The sequence below is a fragment of the Muntiacus reevesi genome, chromosome 2 (assembly GCF_963930625.1).
Source record: "Muntiacus reevesi chromosome 2, mMunRee1.1, whole genome shotgun sequence".
Lineage (NCBI taxonomy): Eukaryota > Metazoa > Chordata > Mammalia > Artiodactyla > Cervidae > Muntiacus > Muntiacus reevesi.
This window is the reverse complement of record NC_089250.1, coordinates 109,598,783-109,616,303: the sequence shown is the minus strand read 5'-3', so window position 1 is coordinate 109,616,303 and position 17,521 is coordinate 109,598,783. Positions and strand designations below refer to the sequence as shown.

The 17,521-nt window shown below is 36.4% G+C and overlaps 2 protein-coding genes across 5 annotated transcripts in view; both read right to left on the bottom strand.

Moving 5' to 3' along the window:
* LOC136159021 (uncharacterized) overlaps nucleotides 1–14,770 on the bottom strand; it is a 38,776-nt gene extending 24,006 nt beyond the window's left edge. The window contains exons 1-2 of the mRNA XM_065920839.1: nucleotides 14,685–14,770; nucleotides 10,373–10,557 (exon numbers count right to left, since the gene is read on the bottom strand). Of these exons, the coding sequence (XP_065776911.1) occupies nucleotides 10,373–10,557; nucleotides 14,685–14,770 (271 nt within the window). The remainder of the gene's footprint in view (nucleotides 1–10,372; nucleotides 10,558–14,684) is intronic.
* The window catches only part of ADK (adenosine kinase), a 536,060-nt gene that overhangs the window by 70,343 nt on the left and 448,196 nt on the right, over nucleotides 1–17,521 (bottom strand). The window lies entirely within an intron of this gene.

Genomic DNA, 17,521 nt, shown 5'->3' with positions numbered 1-17,521 from the left:
AATTTAGTATCGATTGCGAATTTTATTAATGGGTTACTTATATTTTCCCCCTAATTTAAGGGAAAAATGTTTAATAAAAATCAGGCCAGCAGCAATTCTTTTTGAGAGCACTTTAGTATAAACTTTCTTCATGACTGAATTCATTAGCCTCTTGCATTAGTCTTTGTTTATCATCTTTAAACCAAGCCAATCTTTATTAATTTTCTAAGGCGTTTTCCCTAGTGCTTTCATCACAGTTTATATATAGCTCCTTTTCTCTACAATTTTTCTAACCCTATCAAATTTGTCTCATTCTAACCCCACAGGATTGTTCATCACTAATACGTTTTACAGGGATTATTGCAGCTTTTATTCTTTGGCATTTAATTAAAAAAAAAAAAAAGAAAGATCTACATCTTTAGTATTTGTTGATCCTTCTGAAACAGAGCTTTATAAACAAGTGTAAGTATAGTTCCTTTCTTTTATTGAATTATGATAAACTGACCACAAGATGTTTCTCAGCCCAAATCTCTTTCTTCTCAGTATGTACTTTAAGCACTTAATCATGTCCTGTGCAGTACAGCATTCAAAGGCCTATTACAACTTAACCATTTCATGCTTACCCACACCCATCTCCCTGATATGTAACTTTCTCTGTGATACATCATACCCTTTAAGACCTCTTTGCCTTTTGATCTTAGTGCTCCATTAACTTAAATTCTTTTGTAATATCAACTTGCCAAAACTGTAAGTATTCTTCAAAGCCTAATTCAAACACCACTTCCTCTGTGAAACTTAAAAATTTCTTCACTCTTGATCCTATAAAAATTTGCTCATAAAAGTTGTATACAACTTCTCATGTTGTGTTAGTGGGCTATGTCTCTTCTAGATTCCAAGAAAAGGAGATTTTGTCTTATTTTATCTCTATAACTACAATTTTTGAATATAGAAGGCATTCAGTAAAATGACCCTGACTTGAATTCGTTTATACTGCTACTTTACTGTTTTAATCTGTCGGTATCTTGCCTCTCCAACTTGTTCTTCTTGGAGTTAGAGATTCTCAGGCTTAAATTCTATATTATCTTAGCACATGATCAAGAATTTGTGAGTTGGAAGAAATTTTAGAAATAACACAAGTCCAAAACATCAACCAATGTAGTAATTCATTTTACTAAATACTTTTGTTTAAATATCTATAATGACTTGCATGGCCACATAGACTGGTTTGCCCAGGATAGTCCTACTACAATTAATAGTGCCCCCCTTCCATTTCCAAAAGTAAGTTTTGAAGACAAGTTTTGTGGTTATTCAAATAATGAAAAACTATTTCCTCACAAGTACTGGACAGCTGAACAAGCCCTAATTATTATACGTTTTGAATTCTGAACCATGTGAAGGTACTGCCTACTCACAAGGCACTTAAAAAGATTTTCCCTTTGTTATAGGTGAGTATGGGTGAAATTCTAGGAAATCAGAGTATGGTCAAAATTTATTACAATGAGCAAATCCTATAAACTAGGAGTCCCTACCTCTGGAATCTAATGCCTGATGTTCTGAGGTAGAGCTAAAGTGATAACAATAGAAATAAAGTATACAATAAATGTATAGTGCTTGAAACTAACACAACATTGTAAAGCAACTATCTGTCAATTAAAAATAAATTTTAAAAAAGGGTTCATCGAAATTTTAATATATGGAAATTAAAATTAATGTCAAAAGAACATTAATAATTAAGGTTGTAGAAAATTAAAAAAAAAAACAAACAAAACAAACAAGTAATGTGCTTCAATCATCCCTAAACCACCCCCCACCCCTAGTCCATGGAAAAACTGTCTTCCACGAAACTAGTTCCTGGTGCCAAAAAGGTTGGGGATTGCTGATATTAAGTGGAAAATAATGAGACAAAAAAATAGGCCACTTTCTTGGGACAAGAAAAGCTCTAAATATAGGAACTTAAAATAGTTTACTAGAAATAGGGAAAAGCTAAATAAACTTTATGGACCAAGATTAAACAAAGGGGGAAAGTCCTCAGGAATACTCGCTTCTATAGGGCTACTTTAAAAATCAATGATTCAAAAATGATGTGAGCTTCTTAAGACGCTTAATTGGGATAAACTGTCTGATCCTAATAATAGGAACAAGGCAACAGTTAAGTCCTCATTTAAATAGCTTTTCATATTAAATGTAAAAACACTTTATTCCTTTTAACTGAGGAAAAATTTAGCTGTTCAATTATCTGAATTATACTTATCTGCTACCCTTCCAAAGGTTTTTATCTGAGCCAAAAACTTGCATGCGGTGTTTAAGCCAAAATAAAATTTTGCTGCCAAGTTGTAATGTTCTGAAAAATGAATTTTGGTGTCTAATTGAATTGCAGGAAAATCACTTACTGGGTATAATCAATAATTACTCTGAAAAATATTCGGTAATATACTTCTTAGGTAAGTATCTATTTGTATACTTTCAAGAGCTTTAAATTATAGAAATTGATTATATAGTTTTAAAACACAACAGATACATTCTCTAAGAACTATTTAAGCTAACGTCTATCCATCTAGGGTTTCCCAAGTGACTCTAAGGTAGAGAATCCACCTGCCAATGTGGGAGATACAGAAGACATGGGTTCAATCCCTGGGTCAGAAATGACAACCCACTCCAGTATTCCTGTCTGAAAAATTCCAAGGACAGAGGAGCCTGGTAGGGTACAGTCCACAGGGTTATAAAGAGTCGTACATGATAGAGTGAGCTCACTATCTACTTATCTGTCAGTGTAGCTAAACATATCTAGCATCTAGATACCCATTCACATACATGAAATGCATTTACTAGGTACACACTCTTTTTCATCAGAATGTTTTCTAGCTCTAACAGATTCTAACTAAAGAGTATTGGAGGGTATTTGGGAGAAACTCTAAAAAACACAGTTAACCCAGTATGGACTAGTTCATACATAGACGCTTTCTTAGATTAAGGGGCCCCTGGGTGTATTCCTACCTGAAGATTTACTGTTATTGATCTTACGGTTAAGTGTGTAACCGGGAAGGAGATAGTGATCATTTAAATAAACATTCTGAGGTACACTGTGAGCCAGGGGTTTTCCAACCCTGGTGCCATCTATATTTTGGGTCAGATAATTCTTTGCTGTGAGTTGCTATCCTGTGAATTAAAGAATGTCTAGTGGCATCTCTGGCCTCTATCCATTAGATACTAGTAGAATTCCCCAACCTTCCTCTACCTATTCCATTGTGACAACCAACAGGAAAGAGAACAACTGCTCCAAGCTGAGAACCACTGCTGCAATAAATACATAAGGCAGCATAGTGCACAATAGATTATACTAGATTAAGAACCAAAAGGTTAGGTTCTAATCCAGCTGTTTCTGCCTCTAACTTTGGGGTCATGGGGAAATTACCTAATCTAGCAGTTTTCAAAATGGATTATGGGTGCAGTATTACTAAATCAGCTAACAACCTTACATAACAAATAGATCAGCCCACTTAACTTTCCAGGATCATATACTTTTCAAATTTATAATAAAAGATATTCACTAAGGATGTTAGGTTCTATTGCTATTGCTTGTAACAAACCAACTCATACACCATAAACAGCCAGAACAGTTGAAAAAAAATTTTTTTTTTAAAATAAATGAAGGTATGAGAGCTGCCAAAGTAGCCAAGATTTGATGGGACAAGACCTCTGAGAAAAGAGAACCTTTAAGAGCTATGCTAATGTGCTAAAAGTTGACTTTCTCCTTCAGGGCCTGGTAATTCTTGGTTCTGGTGAATGTCTCAGAATCTGGGGAATTGGCTTATGCTAAGAGGGCTTCCCCTTAGCCCCGCTGGTAAAGAATCTGCCTGCAATGCAGGAGACCCATTTGATTCCTGGGTTGGCAAGATCCCCTGAAGAAGGAGTTAAGTTCAGTTGCTCAGTCATGTACGACTCTTTACAACCCCATGGACTGTAGCACACCAGGCTTCCCTGTCCATCACCAACTCCTGGAGCTTGCTCAAATTCATGTCCATCGAGTCAGTGATGCCATACGACCATCTCATCCTCTGTCATCCCCTTCTCCTCCCGCCTTCAATCTTTCCCAGCATCAGGGTGTCTTCCCAAGGGTCAGTTCTTTGCATCAGGTGGCCAAAGTGTTGGGGCTTCAACTTCAGCATGGGTCCATCCAATGAATATTTAGGACTGATTTCCTTTAGGATTGACTGGTTGGATATCCTTGCAGTCCAAGGGTCTCTCAAGAATCTTTTCCCAATACCACAGTTCAAAAGCATCAATTCTTCACTGCTCAGCTTTTTTTATGGTCCAACTCTCACATCCAAACATGACTACTAGAAAAATCAAAGCTTTGACTAGACGGACCTTTGTTGGCAAAGTAATGTCTCTGCTTTTTTAATATGCTGTCTAGGTTTGTCATAGCTTTTCTTCCAAGGAGCAAGTGTCTTTTGATTTCATGGCTGCAATCACCATCTGCAGTGATTTTGGAGCCCCCCAAAATAAAGTCTGTCACTGTTTCCATTGTTTCCCCATCTATTTGCCATGAAGTGATGGGACCAGATGCCATGATCTTAGTTTTCTGAATGCTGAGCTTTAGGCCAGCTTTTTCATCCTCCTCTTTCATCAAAATGCTCTTTAGTTCCTCTTCACTTTCTGCCATAAGGGTGGTGTCATCTGCACATCTGAGGTTATTTTTATTTCTCCTGGCAATCTTGATTCCAGCTTGTGCTTCATCCAATTCAGCATTTCGCAAGATGTACTTTGCATATAAGTTAAATAAGCAAGGTGACAATATACAGCCTTGTTGTCCTCCTTTCCCAATTTGGAACCAGTCCATTGTTCCATGTCCAGTTCTAACTGTTGCTTCCTGACCTGCACACATGTTTCTAAGGAGGCACATCAGGTGGTCTGGTATTCCCATCTCTTGAAGAATTTCCCACAGTTTATGGAAATGGCTATCTAATCCAGTATTCTTGCCTAGAGAATCCCCATGGACAGAGAAGCCCGGCAGACTACAGTCCACAGGGTTGCAAAGAGTCGGACACAACTGAGCGACTAAGTGCACAAGAGGCAACAAAGCCAATGGAGTTTCTGGCACTCTCCAGGCCTGGTGAGAAACACCTGGAGTGAAGGCAATCTGAATTGAAGTGCCATGATCATGAAGGGGGTAGTGGAGTAAGACTGGTCTCAGGGGTTTTCTCCTTTGTGGTATCTGCCAAATTTGTAAGGGAGCAGGACAAAAGGTCAACAGATTAAGCAGAAGATCTCTAAAAGGCAGAGTAATGTTTTTGGTAGCTATATGGTGCCAAAGAGAACCTACCAGTGAGTAGGGATCCTGGCAAATACCCCAGGATTTCAGGAGACCTGCAGAATTTCAGGAGTGAGGGGGTGGGGGGGAAACAGAAATAGACTGAGCCTTATAAAAACTGCAACAAAACCTTGTGCTGGTTCACCTTCTGATCTAGCTTTACTCTAGCTGCTTTCTACAAAAAGACAGTATCACCAGCAGAAATGCTATAATTTATTAGGGATAAAAGAAACAGATCTACGGATAACTGAGATATAGCTTTTGGACATGCAGTTTACTATTACTATAATTAAGATGTTTGAAAAATTAATGACAAGTTAGAGGATTACATTATAAAACTGAGATCAATAAAAAAGAACCAAATAATTTAGAAAAAGAAGAATGTGATTACTGAAATAATGAAATCAACAGATGTGTTGAAATGCAGATAGGAGAAGACAAAAGAGAAAGGATTAGTGAACTAATGCTAGGTCACTGCAAAACACACAAGCTGAAGCCTGAGGGAAGAAAAAGGATAAAAGATACAAAAAAGGTAAAAAAGACATATGGAACACAATGAAAAAGGTCCAAGATATGTGTGATTGGTCTCTAATTGGAAAGACAGGAATGCAGTATCTAAAGAGATAATTACTGAGAATTTTCCCAAATTGTTAAACAACATTAAGAAGATGATGCAGAGTCAAAGATGAAAGAAGCACTAAAAATCCCAACAGGATAAATGCAAAACCAAACACAAAATTAAAGTCAAAGATAGAGAACAAACTTATGCTTGTCAGGGGAGGAAGTATCGGAGTAAGAGATAGTCAGGGAGTTGAGGATTGACATGTTAACAATGTTAGATTTAAAATGGATAACCAACAAAGTCCTCCTATATAGCACAGAGAACTCAGCTCAATGCTGTGTGGCTACCTGGGTGGGAGTATAGTTTGGAGAAGAATGGACACATGTAATACGTATCAGAGTCCCTTTGCTGTACCCCTGAAACTATCACAGTATCGTTAATTACCTATACTCCATACAAGATAAAAAGTCAAAAGACAAACAAACCAAAGTTAAGCTCAAAGAGAAATCGCAAAAGGCAGTAAGAGAAAATGAAACTATCATGTCCAAAGAACCAAGAATAAGACTAATGCCTGGCTTCTCAACAAAGATAAAAGAATCCAAAAGATAATGGAAGGTGATTATTAAAGAGCTCAAGTAATATAACCCAGTATATAGAGTTCCATATTTATTGAAAGGCAAAATAGAAACATTTTCAAGCAAAACCCAAAAGAATTCACACACTGACTGAAACACTAAAAGGGGAGCTGTTTAGGCAGAAGAAAAATTATGCAATAATTTGTAAATACTTAGATGAAAACACGGAAATGCAAAAGGGAAAGAAAAACAATGGAAGGAGTATACTCAACTGCAGAAGATAACAGTCTTTTGTCACTACAAGGCATTAAGATATATGTAAAGATATATGTAGAATTGAAATGAATGACAACAATACAAAAGATTGAAAGGTTTAGATGGATTTAAAACTTCTAAGATCGGACACGACTGAGCAACTAACACACACACACACAAGATCCTACTATTGTATGAGAAGTGGCAGAAGTTATCATTTATATTTGACTTTAATAGGTCAAGGATAGATTCTGTAATCTTTAGGGTACACATTAAAAGATATACCACTGGCAAACATATAGAGATAGAAATGAGAATTAAAAACATCTGATTAATACAAAAGATGCAGGAAAGGACAGAAAAAAGAAAACAAATATGAGAAAATAGAACATGAATCCAATCATATGAGTTATTTATATTTAATATGAAGATTCCAAAAGATAGAGATTGTCAGAATTGAAAAACAACAAAAACTATATGTTGACTGCAAAAAAAAAAATCTTAAATTAAGACCAAAGAAAGGTAGAAAGTAAAGGAATAGAAACACACATGCACCAGTGCAAATAATAACCCACAGAAAGCTGGCATATTTACATTAATAACAGATACCACAGACATTGAGGCAAGAGGCATTATTAGAAGTAAAAAGGGACATCTCAAAATGATAAAATGTTCAATTTATCATGAAGATAAAAGAATTCTAAACTTATATACAGGACTTCCCTGGTGGTCTACAAGTCCAGAATCTACCTGCCAGTGCAGGGGACATGGGTTTGATCCCTGCTCTGGGAAGACCCCACAAGCCTCAGAGCAACTGAGCCCACATGCAGCAGCTAGAGAAGTCTGCATGCCTAGAGCCCAAGCTCTGCCAGAGAAGCCCCCACAGTGAGAAGTCTGTGTACCACAATGAAGACTAGCTCTCGTTCACCGCAACTAGAGAAAGTTCGTGTATAGCAAATAAGACCCAGCACAGCCAAAAATAAATAAATAAATATTAAGCAAAATAACTTATGTGCGTGTAATAGGATACCTTCAAAATACATAAATCAAAATTTGATAGCACCAAAAGGAGAAATACACAAATTCAAATCAGGGTAGGGCTGTTTAATAAACCTCTCTTCATAACTGATAAAACAAGCAGACAAAAATAAACAAGAATATAAATGGTCTGAACTACAAACTTGATAAACTTGACCTAACTGTATATATAAAGACCATATATAAGAATATCAGCATTTGCATTTTTTTAAATGTCCAAAGAATATGTATAAAATTAACCATATGGCATGCAGTAAAAACAAAATTACAACAATTTTGAAGAACTAAAATCATCCAACATATCTGATCACAATAAAATTAAACAAAGTCAGAAACAAAATGATAATTAGAAAATCTCCACATACTCGGAAATTAAGCAAAACTTTCTAAGTAACTTAAGGATTTATTCAAAGATGAAAAATAAATAAATAAAAATAAATTTCAAAGATGAAAATTAAACTAGATAATTGAGAAAAATCAATGAAGGCACTTGATTCTCTATAAGACTAATAATAATTGATCAACCCTGTGGAGGCCATCAAAATGCGCCTCTCAGCTCTGCCATGTGCCATAACTGACTGATGCAACTAGCTATGTTCTGAATCCATCACTGCTTTCATGCTGGGTCCATGCTTCCCAACAGCATGGGACTGAGCACAGCAGGAAGACGGTGGAGTTATTTTGATTTTTGTTTTTTTGCTGTTGCTTCATTTATTTATTTATTTTTTGACTGTGCTGGGTCTTTGTTGTTGTGTGGGCTTTTCTCTAGTTGAGGCGTGCAGGCTTCTCACTGCTGTGGCGTCTCTTGTTAATGAGCATGGGACCTTAAGCACACAGGCTTTGGGTTGTGGCATGTGGGCTCAGTAGCTGTGGCTTCCGGGCTCTAGAGCACAGGCTCAACAGCTGTGGCCCATGGGCTTAGTTGCTCCAAGGCATGTGGGATCTTCCTGGACCAGGGGTTGAACCTGAGTCTCCTGCACTGGCAGGTAGATTCTTTACCACTGAGTCACCAGGGAAGCCCTGGAATCCTGTTCTTGAGAGAGGTGGGACTCTGTTCAATGGCCTGGCTTGATGAGCAACTATGGCTTGAGGAATCCTCACTGATGTCAAAACTTAACTGTATTACAACCTAAGCCTCTTCCTACTTTCCTTCTTTCCTTCTCTCTAACACAGGGAACAGACCTGCATCACAATTGGACAGGTCTCTTTGCCCCCTCTGACTGCCATCTTATTATCCTTCACAGGTGTTTCCGTCAATAAATCTTTTGACGTTTCACTTCATCTTTTCAAAAATGTAAACAATTATCTGTGGCTGGCTGGGTCTTTGTTGTTGCCCACCAGCTTCCTCTAGTTGAGGTGAATGGGGGCTTAGCTCTAGTAGTGGTGTGCAGGCTTCTGTTTACAGTGTCTTCTCTTGTTGATGAGCACAGGCTCCAGGGCACACAGGCATCAGTAGCTGTAGCATGCCGGCTCAGTAGCTGTGGTCCATGGTCTCTAGAGCACAGGCTCAGTAGTTGTGACACATGGGCTTAGTTGCTCTGAGGCATGTGGGATCTTCCTGGGCCAGGAATCTAATCTGTTTCTTCTGCATTGGTAGGTGGACTCTTAACCACTGGATAACCAGGCAAGTCCCTCTAACTCATCTTGGCATCTACTTCTTGGAAAATCCTAACTAAATTAAACTTCTAGGAAGTGATCAAGGAAAAGAGCAGAAATTTAATTCCAAGGTCAGGAATTTTAAAAAGAACATCATAAATGCTATAGTAAGCAGAAAGGAGAGAGAATAGTATGAATAATTTTATGCTGATAGATTTTAATATTTAGATGAAAAAAATTCCTAGAAAAAGCATAATTTATCAAAACTAGCATAGAAAGAAATGGAAGATACACATTCTGATTCAATGAAAGAAGCTGAATCTGCAATGAAAAGTCATCCAACAAAGTATTCCCTAGGCCAGGACATTCTGAAGCGTGAATTCTTTACAATATTTACATAGAACTAACATCAGTGTAATAAAACTCTAGAACAGAAAAAGGCACTTATCTAATTCACTTTATAAGATCATCATAATGTTCCTACTCAAACTAACAAAATGTTACAAGAAAGGAAAATTATAAGGGAAACTCTCTCTAAGCAACACTGGAAAAATCAGAAACAAAACATAATTAAATCAAATCCAATGATCTAATACAAGAATATCACAATTGTATTGTGATTATCTCAAGAATGCGAAGGTGGTTTTACCACTCCAAAATCAAGCTATAATTCACACATTAAAAGGAAAAGAAGGAAAGAAATCATATAGCAGTCTTAATAGATCAGGACAGTTATTGGATAAAACACAACATTCCTTCATGAGTAAAAAATAATCTTAACAACAACAATAAAATTCTTAGTAAACTATGACTGGAAGGAAACGTCCTTAATCTGATAAAGAATATCGACAAAGAGACTATAGCAAACATCATTTTTTATGAAGTACTGAAGGTTTTTCACCTGTTGGAAACGAGACAAAGATGCTCAAAATAACCATTTCAACTGTACTCATATTTGATATGCTGTACTGTGCTAGATAATACAGTTGAGAAAAAGTTTGAAAGAATGCAAACATCTGTGGGACTTCCCTGGTAGCTCAGTGATAGAGAATTCACCTGCCAGTGCAGCAGACAGTGGTTCAATCACTGATTGGGGAAGATCCCACGTGCTGCGGAACAACTCAGCCTGTACGCCACAAGTACTGAACCTGTGTCCTAGCGCCTGCGCTCCGTAACAAGGGAAGCCACCGCACCGAGAAGCCTGCACACCACAACTAGAGAGTAGCTCCCGCTTGCTACAACTAGAGAAAGCCCATACAGCCAAAAAAAAAACAAAAAAGTAAATATTTGGGAAAGAAGCAAAATTGTAAATCTGTAAATATTCACAGAAGATATCATTATAGATACAGAAAATCCTACAGAACCAAGATGCATTACTAAAATGAATAAAAACAAGGTCACAATAAAAAAAATCTATACATCAATAAAAAACAAATAGAAACTGAAATCTAAAAGGATGTCATTTAAAGAGGGATAGCACTAAAAGACAAAAAACTTGGAATCTTACAAAGATAGATATTACAAGACTATTACACTGAAAATAACAAACATTTTGAGAAAAATTAAAGACCACTTAAAATATCAGAGGGAAATACTCTATGGATTAGAAAGCACAATATTATAAAGGTATTAATTCTAACTGAAATGCAGATTCAATAAAATCTCAAAAAAATTCTATTAAGAATTTGGCCAAAAAAAAAAAAAAAAAAACTTTAGAGGGGGCAATAATAAACAGATTCTGGAATTTATGTGGAAATGCAAAGGACCAAGAAGAACCAGGAGAGTCCTGAAGAACAAAGTTAGAAAGCTGATAATAATCAGATAATAAAGGTGATTATATAAATGAAGTTAACTGACAATGTAAACCAGTATAAGAATAAAGAGACAATGGAATAGAATAGTCGAGAAAAAGAATCACAGATATAAGATCATCTGAAATATGACAAAGGTATCAATTTAGTGCAGTTAGGAAGAGGATGATGGGTCAATTGGTTAATCATATGGGTAAAATGAATGAATCATGCCTTCTAGATCACACCATATATAAAAACTAGCTCTAATTCTAAATGGACTGTGGATCTACATGAAAAATTTTTTTAAATTAAAACTTTAGGAAAAAAGAATAGGAAAATATGAAGGCATGAGCTTGGCATATGTAAAGATTTTCCTCAAAAGATGGTAATGATAACCCTATATGCAAAACAGAAAAAGAGACATAGAAGTACAGAACAGACTTTTGAACTCTGTGGGAGAAGGTGAGGGTGGGATGTTTCAAAAGAACAGCATGTATATTATCTATAGTGAAACAGATCACCAGCCCAGGTGGGATGCATGAGACAAGTGCTCGGGCCTGGTGCACTGGGAGGACCCAGAGGGATGGGATGGAGAGGGAGGTGGGAGAGGGGATCGGGATGGGGAATACGTGTAACTCTATGGCTGATTCATGTCAATGTATGACAAAACCCACTGAAATGTTGTGAAGTAATTAGCCTCCAACTAATAAAATAAATAAATAAATAAAATAAAAAACAAACAAAAAAGAACATGAAAATTTATTTACCACAGAGGAAAACACTATAAATTTGACTATATTAAAATTAAAGGCTTTTCTAAGATACTTGCATCCTAAGGTTCACTGCAGCACTATTTACAACAGCCAGGACATGGAAGCAACCTAAATGTTCATCCACAGAAGAATGGATAAAGAAGATCTGGTATACAGAATATTACTCAGAGTAGTCACAAAAAAAGAATGAAATAATGCCATTCGCAGCAACACAGATGGACCTAGAGATCGTTATACTGAAAGAAGTTAAGTCAGAGGAAGGACAAATATCATATGATATTGCTTACATGTAGGATCTAGAAAAAAGTGTACAAATGAACTTATTTACAAAACAGAAATACAGTTACACATGTAGGAAACAAAACTTATGGTTACCAGGGGAAAGGGCAGGGAAGATAAATTAGGAAATTGTGATTAATATAACACACCGCTGCTTCTGCTGCTAAGTCGCTTCAGTCGTGTCCGACTCTGTGCGACCCCATAGAAAGAAGTCCCCCAGGCTCCTCCATCCTTGGGATTCTCCAGGCTAGAACACTGGAGTGGGTTGCCATTTCCTTCTCCAATGCATGAAAGTGAAAAGTGAAAGGGAAGTCACTCAGTCGTGTCTGACTCTTAGTGACCTCATGGACTGCAGCCTACCAGGCTCCTCCATCCATGGGATTTTCCAGGCAAGAGTACTGGAGTGGGGTGCCATTGCCTTCTCCGTATAACACACTACATATATATAAAATAGATAACTAATAAAGACCTACTGTAATTGAACTCTATTCAATACTCTTTAATGGCCTTTACGGTAAAAGAATCTTAAAAAGAGTGATATATGTGTATGTATAACTGATTCACTTTACTGTACAGCAGAAACTAACATGACAATGTTCAACAGCTATAATCCATTAAAAATTAAAAACAAAACAAAATATTACATTAGTTTCAGGTGCACAACAAAATGATTTGATATTTACATATATTGTGTGTGCTACAGGAAATAAGATTCAAAATAGAATTTTACAGTAAATAAATAAAATTAAAGGCTCTTCTAACCAAAGACTTTACATGCTGACTGTAAGAATTATAATCAGTAAGACAATCAAATAAGCACAAAAACTTCAACAAGAACTTTACAAAACTAGATATTCAAACGCTAATAAGCAGATGAAAATGTGCCCCACCTCATTACAACAGGAAAATTTCAATTAAAAGCACAATGAGCTACTAGCATATACTCACCAGAATGACAAAACTAAAAAGATGGATAGTATCAAATGCCGGTGGAAATGTGGGGGAAAAAGTCATTCTATATAAATTGGTACCATCAGTTTGGAAAATTCTGAATTGTAACTATGGTAGTGGTTACATAAACATATGCATTTGTCAAAACACAGAGAGTGTGAGACATAAAGATTAAATTTTTTACTTATTTAAAAAACAATTACCCTTCAATTAAAAAATAAATTTAAAAAAACCCCCGATATGAAAGGAAACCAAAGTAGAATACAAGCTCTAACAAATATAACTGTATTACAAATGAATAATGTAACCATACTGAAGTGGATAGAATGAAAAGAACTAACTTAAAGTTACTTTTGGATAACAGCATCTTGACTGCAGGGAGATCAAACCAGTCAATCCTGAAGGAAATCAGTCCTGAATATTCAATGGAAGGACTGATGCTGAAGCTGAAACTCCTAAATTTTGGTCACCTGAAGCAAAAAGCTGACTCCCTGGAAAAGACCATGATTCTGGGAAAGATTGAGGGCAGGAGAAGGGATGACAGAGGATGAGACGGTTGGATGGCACCACTGACTCAATTGACATGGTTTGAATAAACTCCGGGAGTTGGAGATGGATAGGAAAGCCTGGCGTGCTACAGTCCATGGGGTCACAAAGAGTTGGATACGACTGAACTGAACTGACTAGGTACTGTAGGGTCAAAGACAATAATAACTGTAAACTAACACTGTATTTCAAGGAAATGTGTTTCACACAAGGGTTTGGGAAAGCAATTAAAAACTACTTTGTTGTTGAGTTGCTAAGCTGTGTCCAACTGTTTTGCGACCCCATGGACTGTAGCCTGCTAGGGTCCTCTCTCTATAGGATTTCCCAGGCAAGTATACTAGAGTGGGTTGTCATTTCCATCCCCAGAGGCTCTTCCCGACCCAAGGATTGAATATGTATCTCCTGTACTGGCAGGCAGACTTCTTACCACTGCACCACCAGGGAAGCCCAAAAACTACTTTAGGAAGAAACAAATAGTAAGTATAGCTTATATAATGAAACCAGAACTTTCAATATCAGAGTAAGAAGTTATAAATAAGCAAAGGAAGAAGGTCAGAAAGGACTTTATTGTTGGACTGGAATCAAAGGTATCAGTCTGAACTCATGGAATTTAAATATATACATGGATAGAGAAATAAATATAAACAGGTGTGGAGTCATGGTTTTGTTTTATATACATATACTGCCAATCTATTTGTAAGAGGGTCTAGAAGCAATGATTCTTAAGTAGCAATGAGCATATCTGGTACACAGATTTGGGTTTCAAAAATATTTGCTAGTGAAAGGAGCTGGGGTTATATGAAGAAGTAGTTGAACATCTCATGTTGTCAAAAAGGAAGGTAGTACTTTAAAAAGTATGGGGACAGAGCAGGATAAAAAGCCTATATATTGGGTGATTCTATTTTAAAAAGAAGCAAAACAAATTGTTAGCAGTAGAAGCGAAAATAATGGGTAAATTTGGTGGAGGTAATGATTAGGAGGGGAGCACAAGGTGTGGGTTCTAAAGTGCTAGAAGGGTTCTTTTACTTGATCTGATGGTCACTGGCATAGGTATGAAAATCATAGGTATGATGTGCCAACATAATGAAAATCTGAACCAGTTGTGTATCCATACTATATTTCAAAACAAACCATACAAGATATTTTATATTTTGATTACAGTGGCTGTTCCACGTTAATTGGTAAAATATATGTGCATTCTACCATATGTAATCTATACCTTAATAAATCTGAATAAAGGTCCTTCCAAAAATAAATTCTATGATAAGGCTAACCTTTGCCTAGGGTAGGCTGTCTTCCATTTTGCTTTCTAGCTTTGATAGAAAGGTGGGTGTTGAAAGAAGTCTCATTTCTTGACAAGCCTGAGATCACTAAACCATACAAACCATGCCCCAAAGATAATACTTTGTCAGGAACAGGACAGTTCCACATATGTCATTCTAGATTATTTTCAACTTCTGGATTAATTAAAGGACTTTGTCTTTTGTGGTTACAAAACATTTAAAATGGAACATGAGTTAAGAAGCTACCTTTTTACATTAAAAGTTAAGAAAAATTCATATTGTATAAAACCTCATCTGGTGAGAGGTTTTCCCTAAGAAAGCCACGCATAGATGTTCTGAAAGAACGCTGTTTAATTTGTTCCATTCACATCATTACCAGTACCTATGCCAATAAGAACAAGATTTAAAATTGGCTTGGCTGTAGTGGAGAACATTTTCAAAGTGATTTATAATAATATTTTGTAGCAGTAGGAGTTGTGATGATGTGCTGACATTATTCTTTCAGCTGCTGAGATTGTTTTTCCTTTAGAGTTTGCATTTTCTTTTGCACACCTTCTGTGCTTTATGCCTACCCGAATTGCAAATCACACTGAGCTTTTCTTAGAGAGTAATAGACAGCCCTGACTGTTTTCAAAGAACATGAAAACTTAACTAGTAAATGGGGTGACAAGTTTAAGGACTCAAGAACATGAAGACAAAAAACGTCAATAACCCCATTTACTCATAAGAAAATGACAAAAGACAACTATGATGTGACCATCTTAAATTACAAACTTCCTAGAGGCAGGAGACTATTTAAAGTAGCATGTATATAGATTGCTTTTCATTGTGGATGAGTCCTTGTTACTTTGTGATTTATGGAGAAAGAGAAGGACTCAACAAGGCCTGACTTACTAAAGCATTAGATGCTTAGCTGCTAGAAGATTTTGTTTCCATTATCCCACAGGATCATAGAACTTGAAGCAACATTATCAAATCACCTAATCCAGTGTCTCTCAAAGTGAGAGAAGAGGATAGTAGCATTGCTATATCACCTAAGGGGCTTCCCTGGTGGCTAAAACAGTAAAGAATCTGTCTGCAATGCTGGAGATCTGGGTAAGATTCCTGGGTTGGGAAGGTTCCATGGAGAAAGGAATGGCTATTTCAGTACTCTTGTCTGGAGAATTCCACGATCAGAGGAGCCTGGCAGGCTACAGCCCATGGGGTCGCAAAGAGTCGGACTTGACTGAGTGACTAAGTGCAGACACATTATCAACTTAGGGAGTTTTTTCAACAAATTCACAACCTTGCACTTCTCTTCCCCCAGACTCTATCACCTCCATTCTTACACATCATCTTGAGGATATATATTCTAACTCCTCACAGGGATGTATCAGGTTGAGGGGAAGGTGTTTTTATGAAGGGAGGGCAATATTTACCAAAAGCCCATTAGGTGATTCTAATATAACAGCACCAGTTTTCCAATTAAGAAACTCTGACCAAGTCTGTTTTTTTCTTTTAGGGCACAATTACAATTCAAACAGATAAGAAAGCACTCTGGAAGTATTCACAAAAGTCTACAGTTTATTATTCAGTGTACCTATTTCATTGTCTCATAACAGCTACTGTGTAAAATGTGTTATTTTCAATTCAGAACAAAAGTCCTATTGCTTCTTCCAATTTTCAGTGATATATTTAGTACAGAAACTTGGAAAAACAAACTTGCTACAAAGATATAAATATGTATATATGTGCATATATGTATATATTTATACATGTGTATGTAGAAAATCTTTTTTTCCATTACAATCCTTATTTTAGTAAGATGTTAATATTTGAAGACCTGATTAGCAGCTGTTTTACGGTAGGTAATCTTCAGTCTTAGTTTTTCTAAAGTTTATAGACACAGAAATGATTTCCCTAACCTGACTCCCATGTTACCAACAGGTTCATTCAACATTTATTAAAAGGATCAAAATGGATAGAATCAACTTTTCTTTTCTTTTTGCCTTCATCCCTAGTCTCTTACTCATTACTTTCCAGTCCCTCTCCAATCCCCTCACTCCCCTAAAAGCGCAGAACTCAATTAGCCTGCAAGCAATGAACCAATGATTAGTATGTGACAAAACCTCTGGGCTGGAAGGATAGAGGATGGATTCCCAAATGAAACAGAAGTGACCAAAAAAAAAAAAAGGAGTAAGGGTAAAAGTCTTTAGATTCACAAGTAATTTATGAAAGAGGAATTTAAAAAGTTATATTTATAATACAAGAGAAAACAGTTTATCTAGATTCTATCTCAGAAGGAGAAAGGTCTCCAGAATTAAATACCAAGGAAACTAATTTTGTTATATTATTGCTAAATGCCACAAACTTAGCAATGATCATTTAAAAGTACTCTACAGCACAAGGTTTAAGGAACAATGATTCCTAATTAGTGTTTTAATAAGTGTGTTAGCACTGCTTTGTGCCATTCTGGAATGTCACTTATAGTAAATTAAGGGATACTTTTTTCCCCCATCTTCCATTAGTTTAATGCTAGGAGGTGGGAAAAAGCTGATCCATATTCAAGAGGGAAGGAGGAAAAACAATAACAAATTGGCA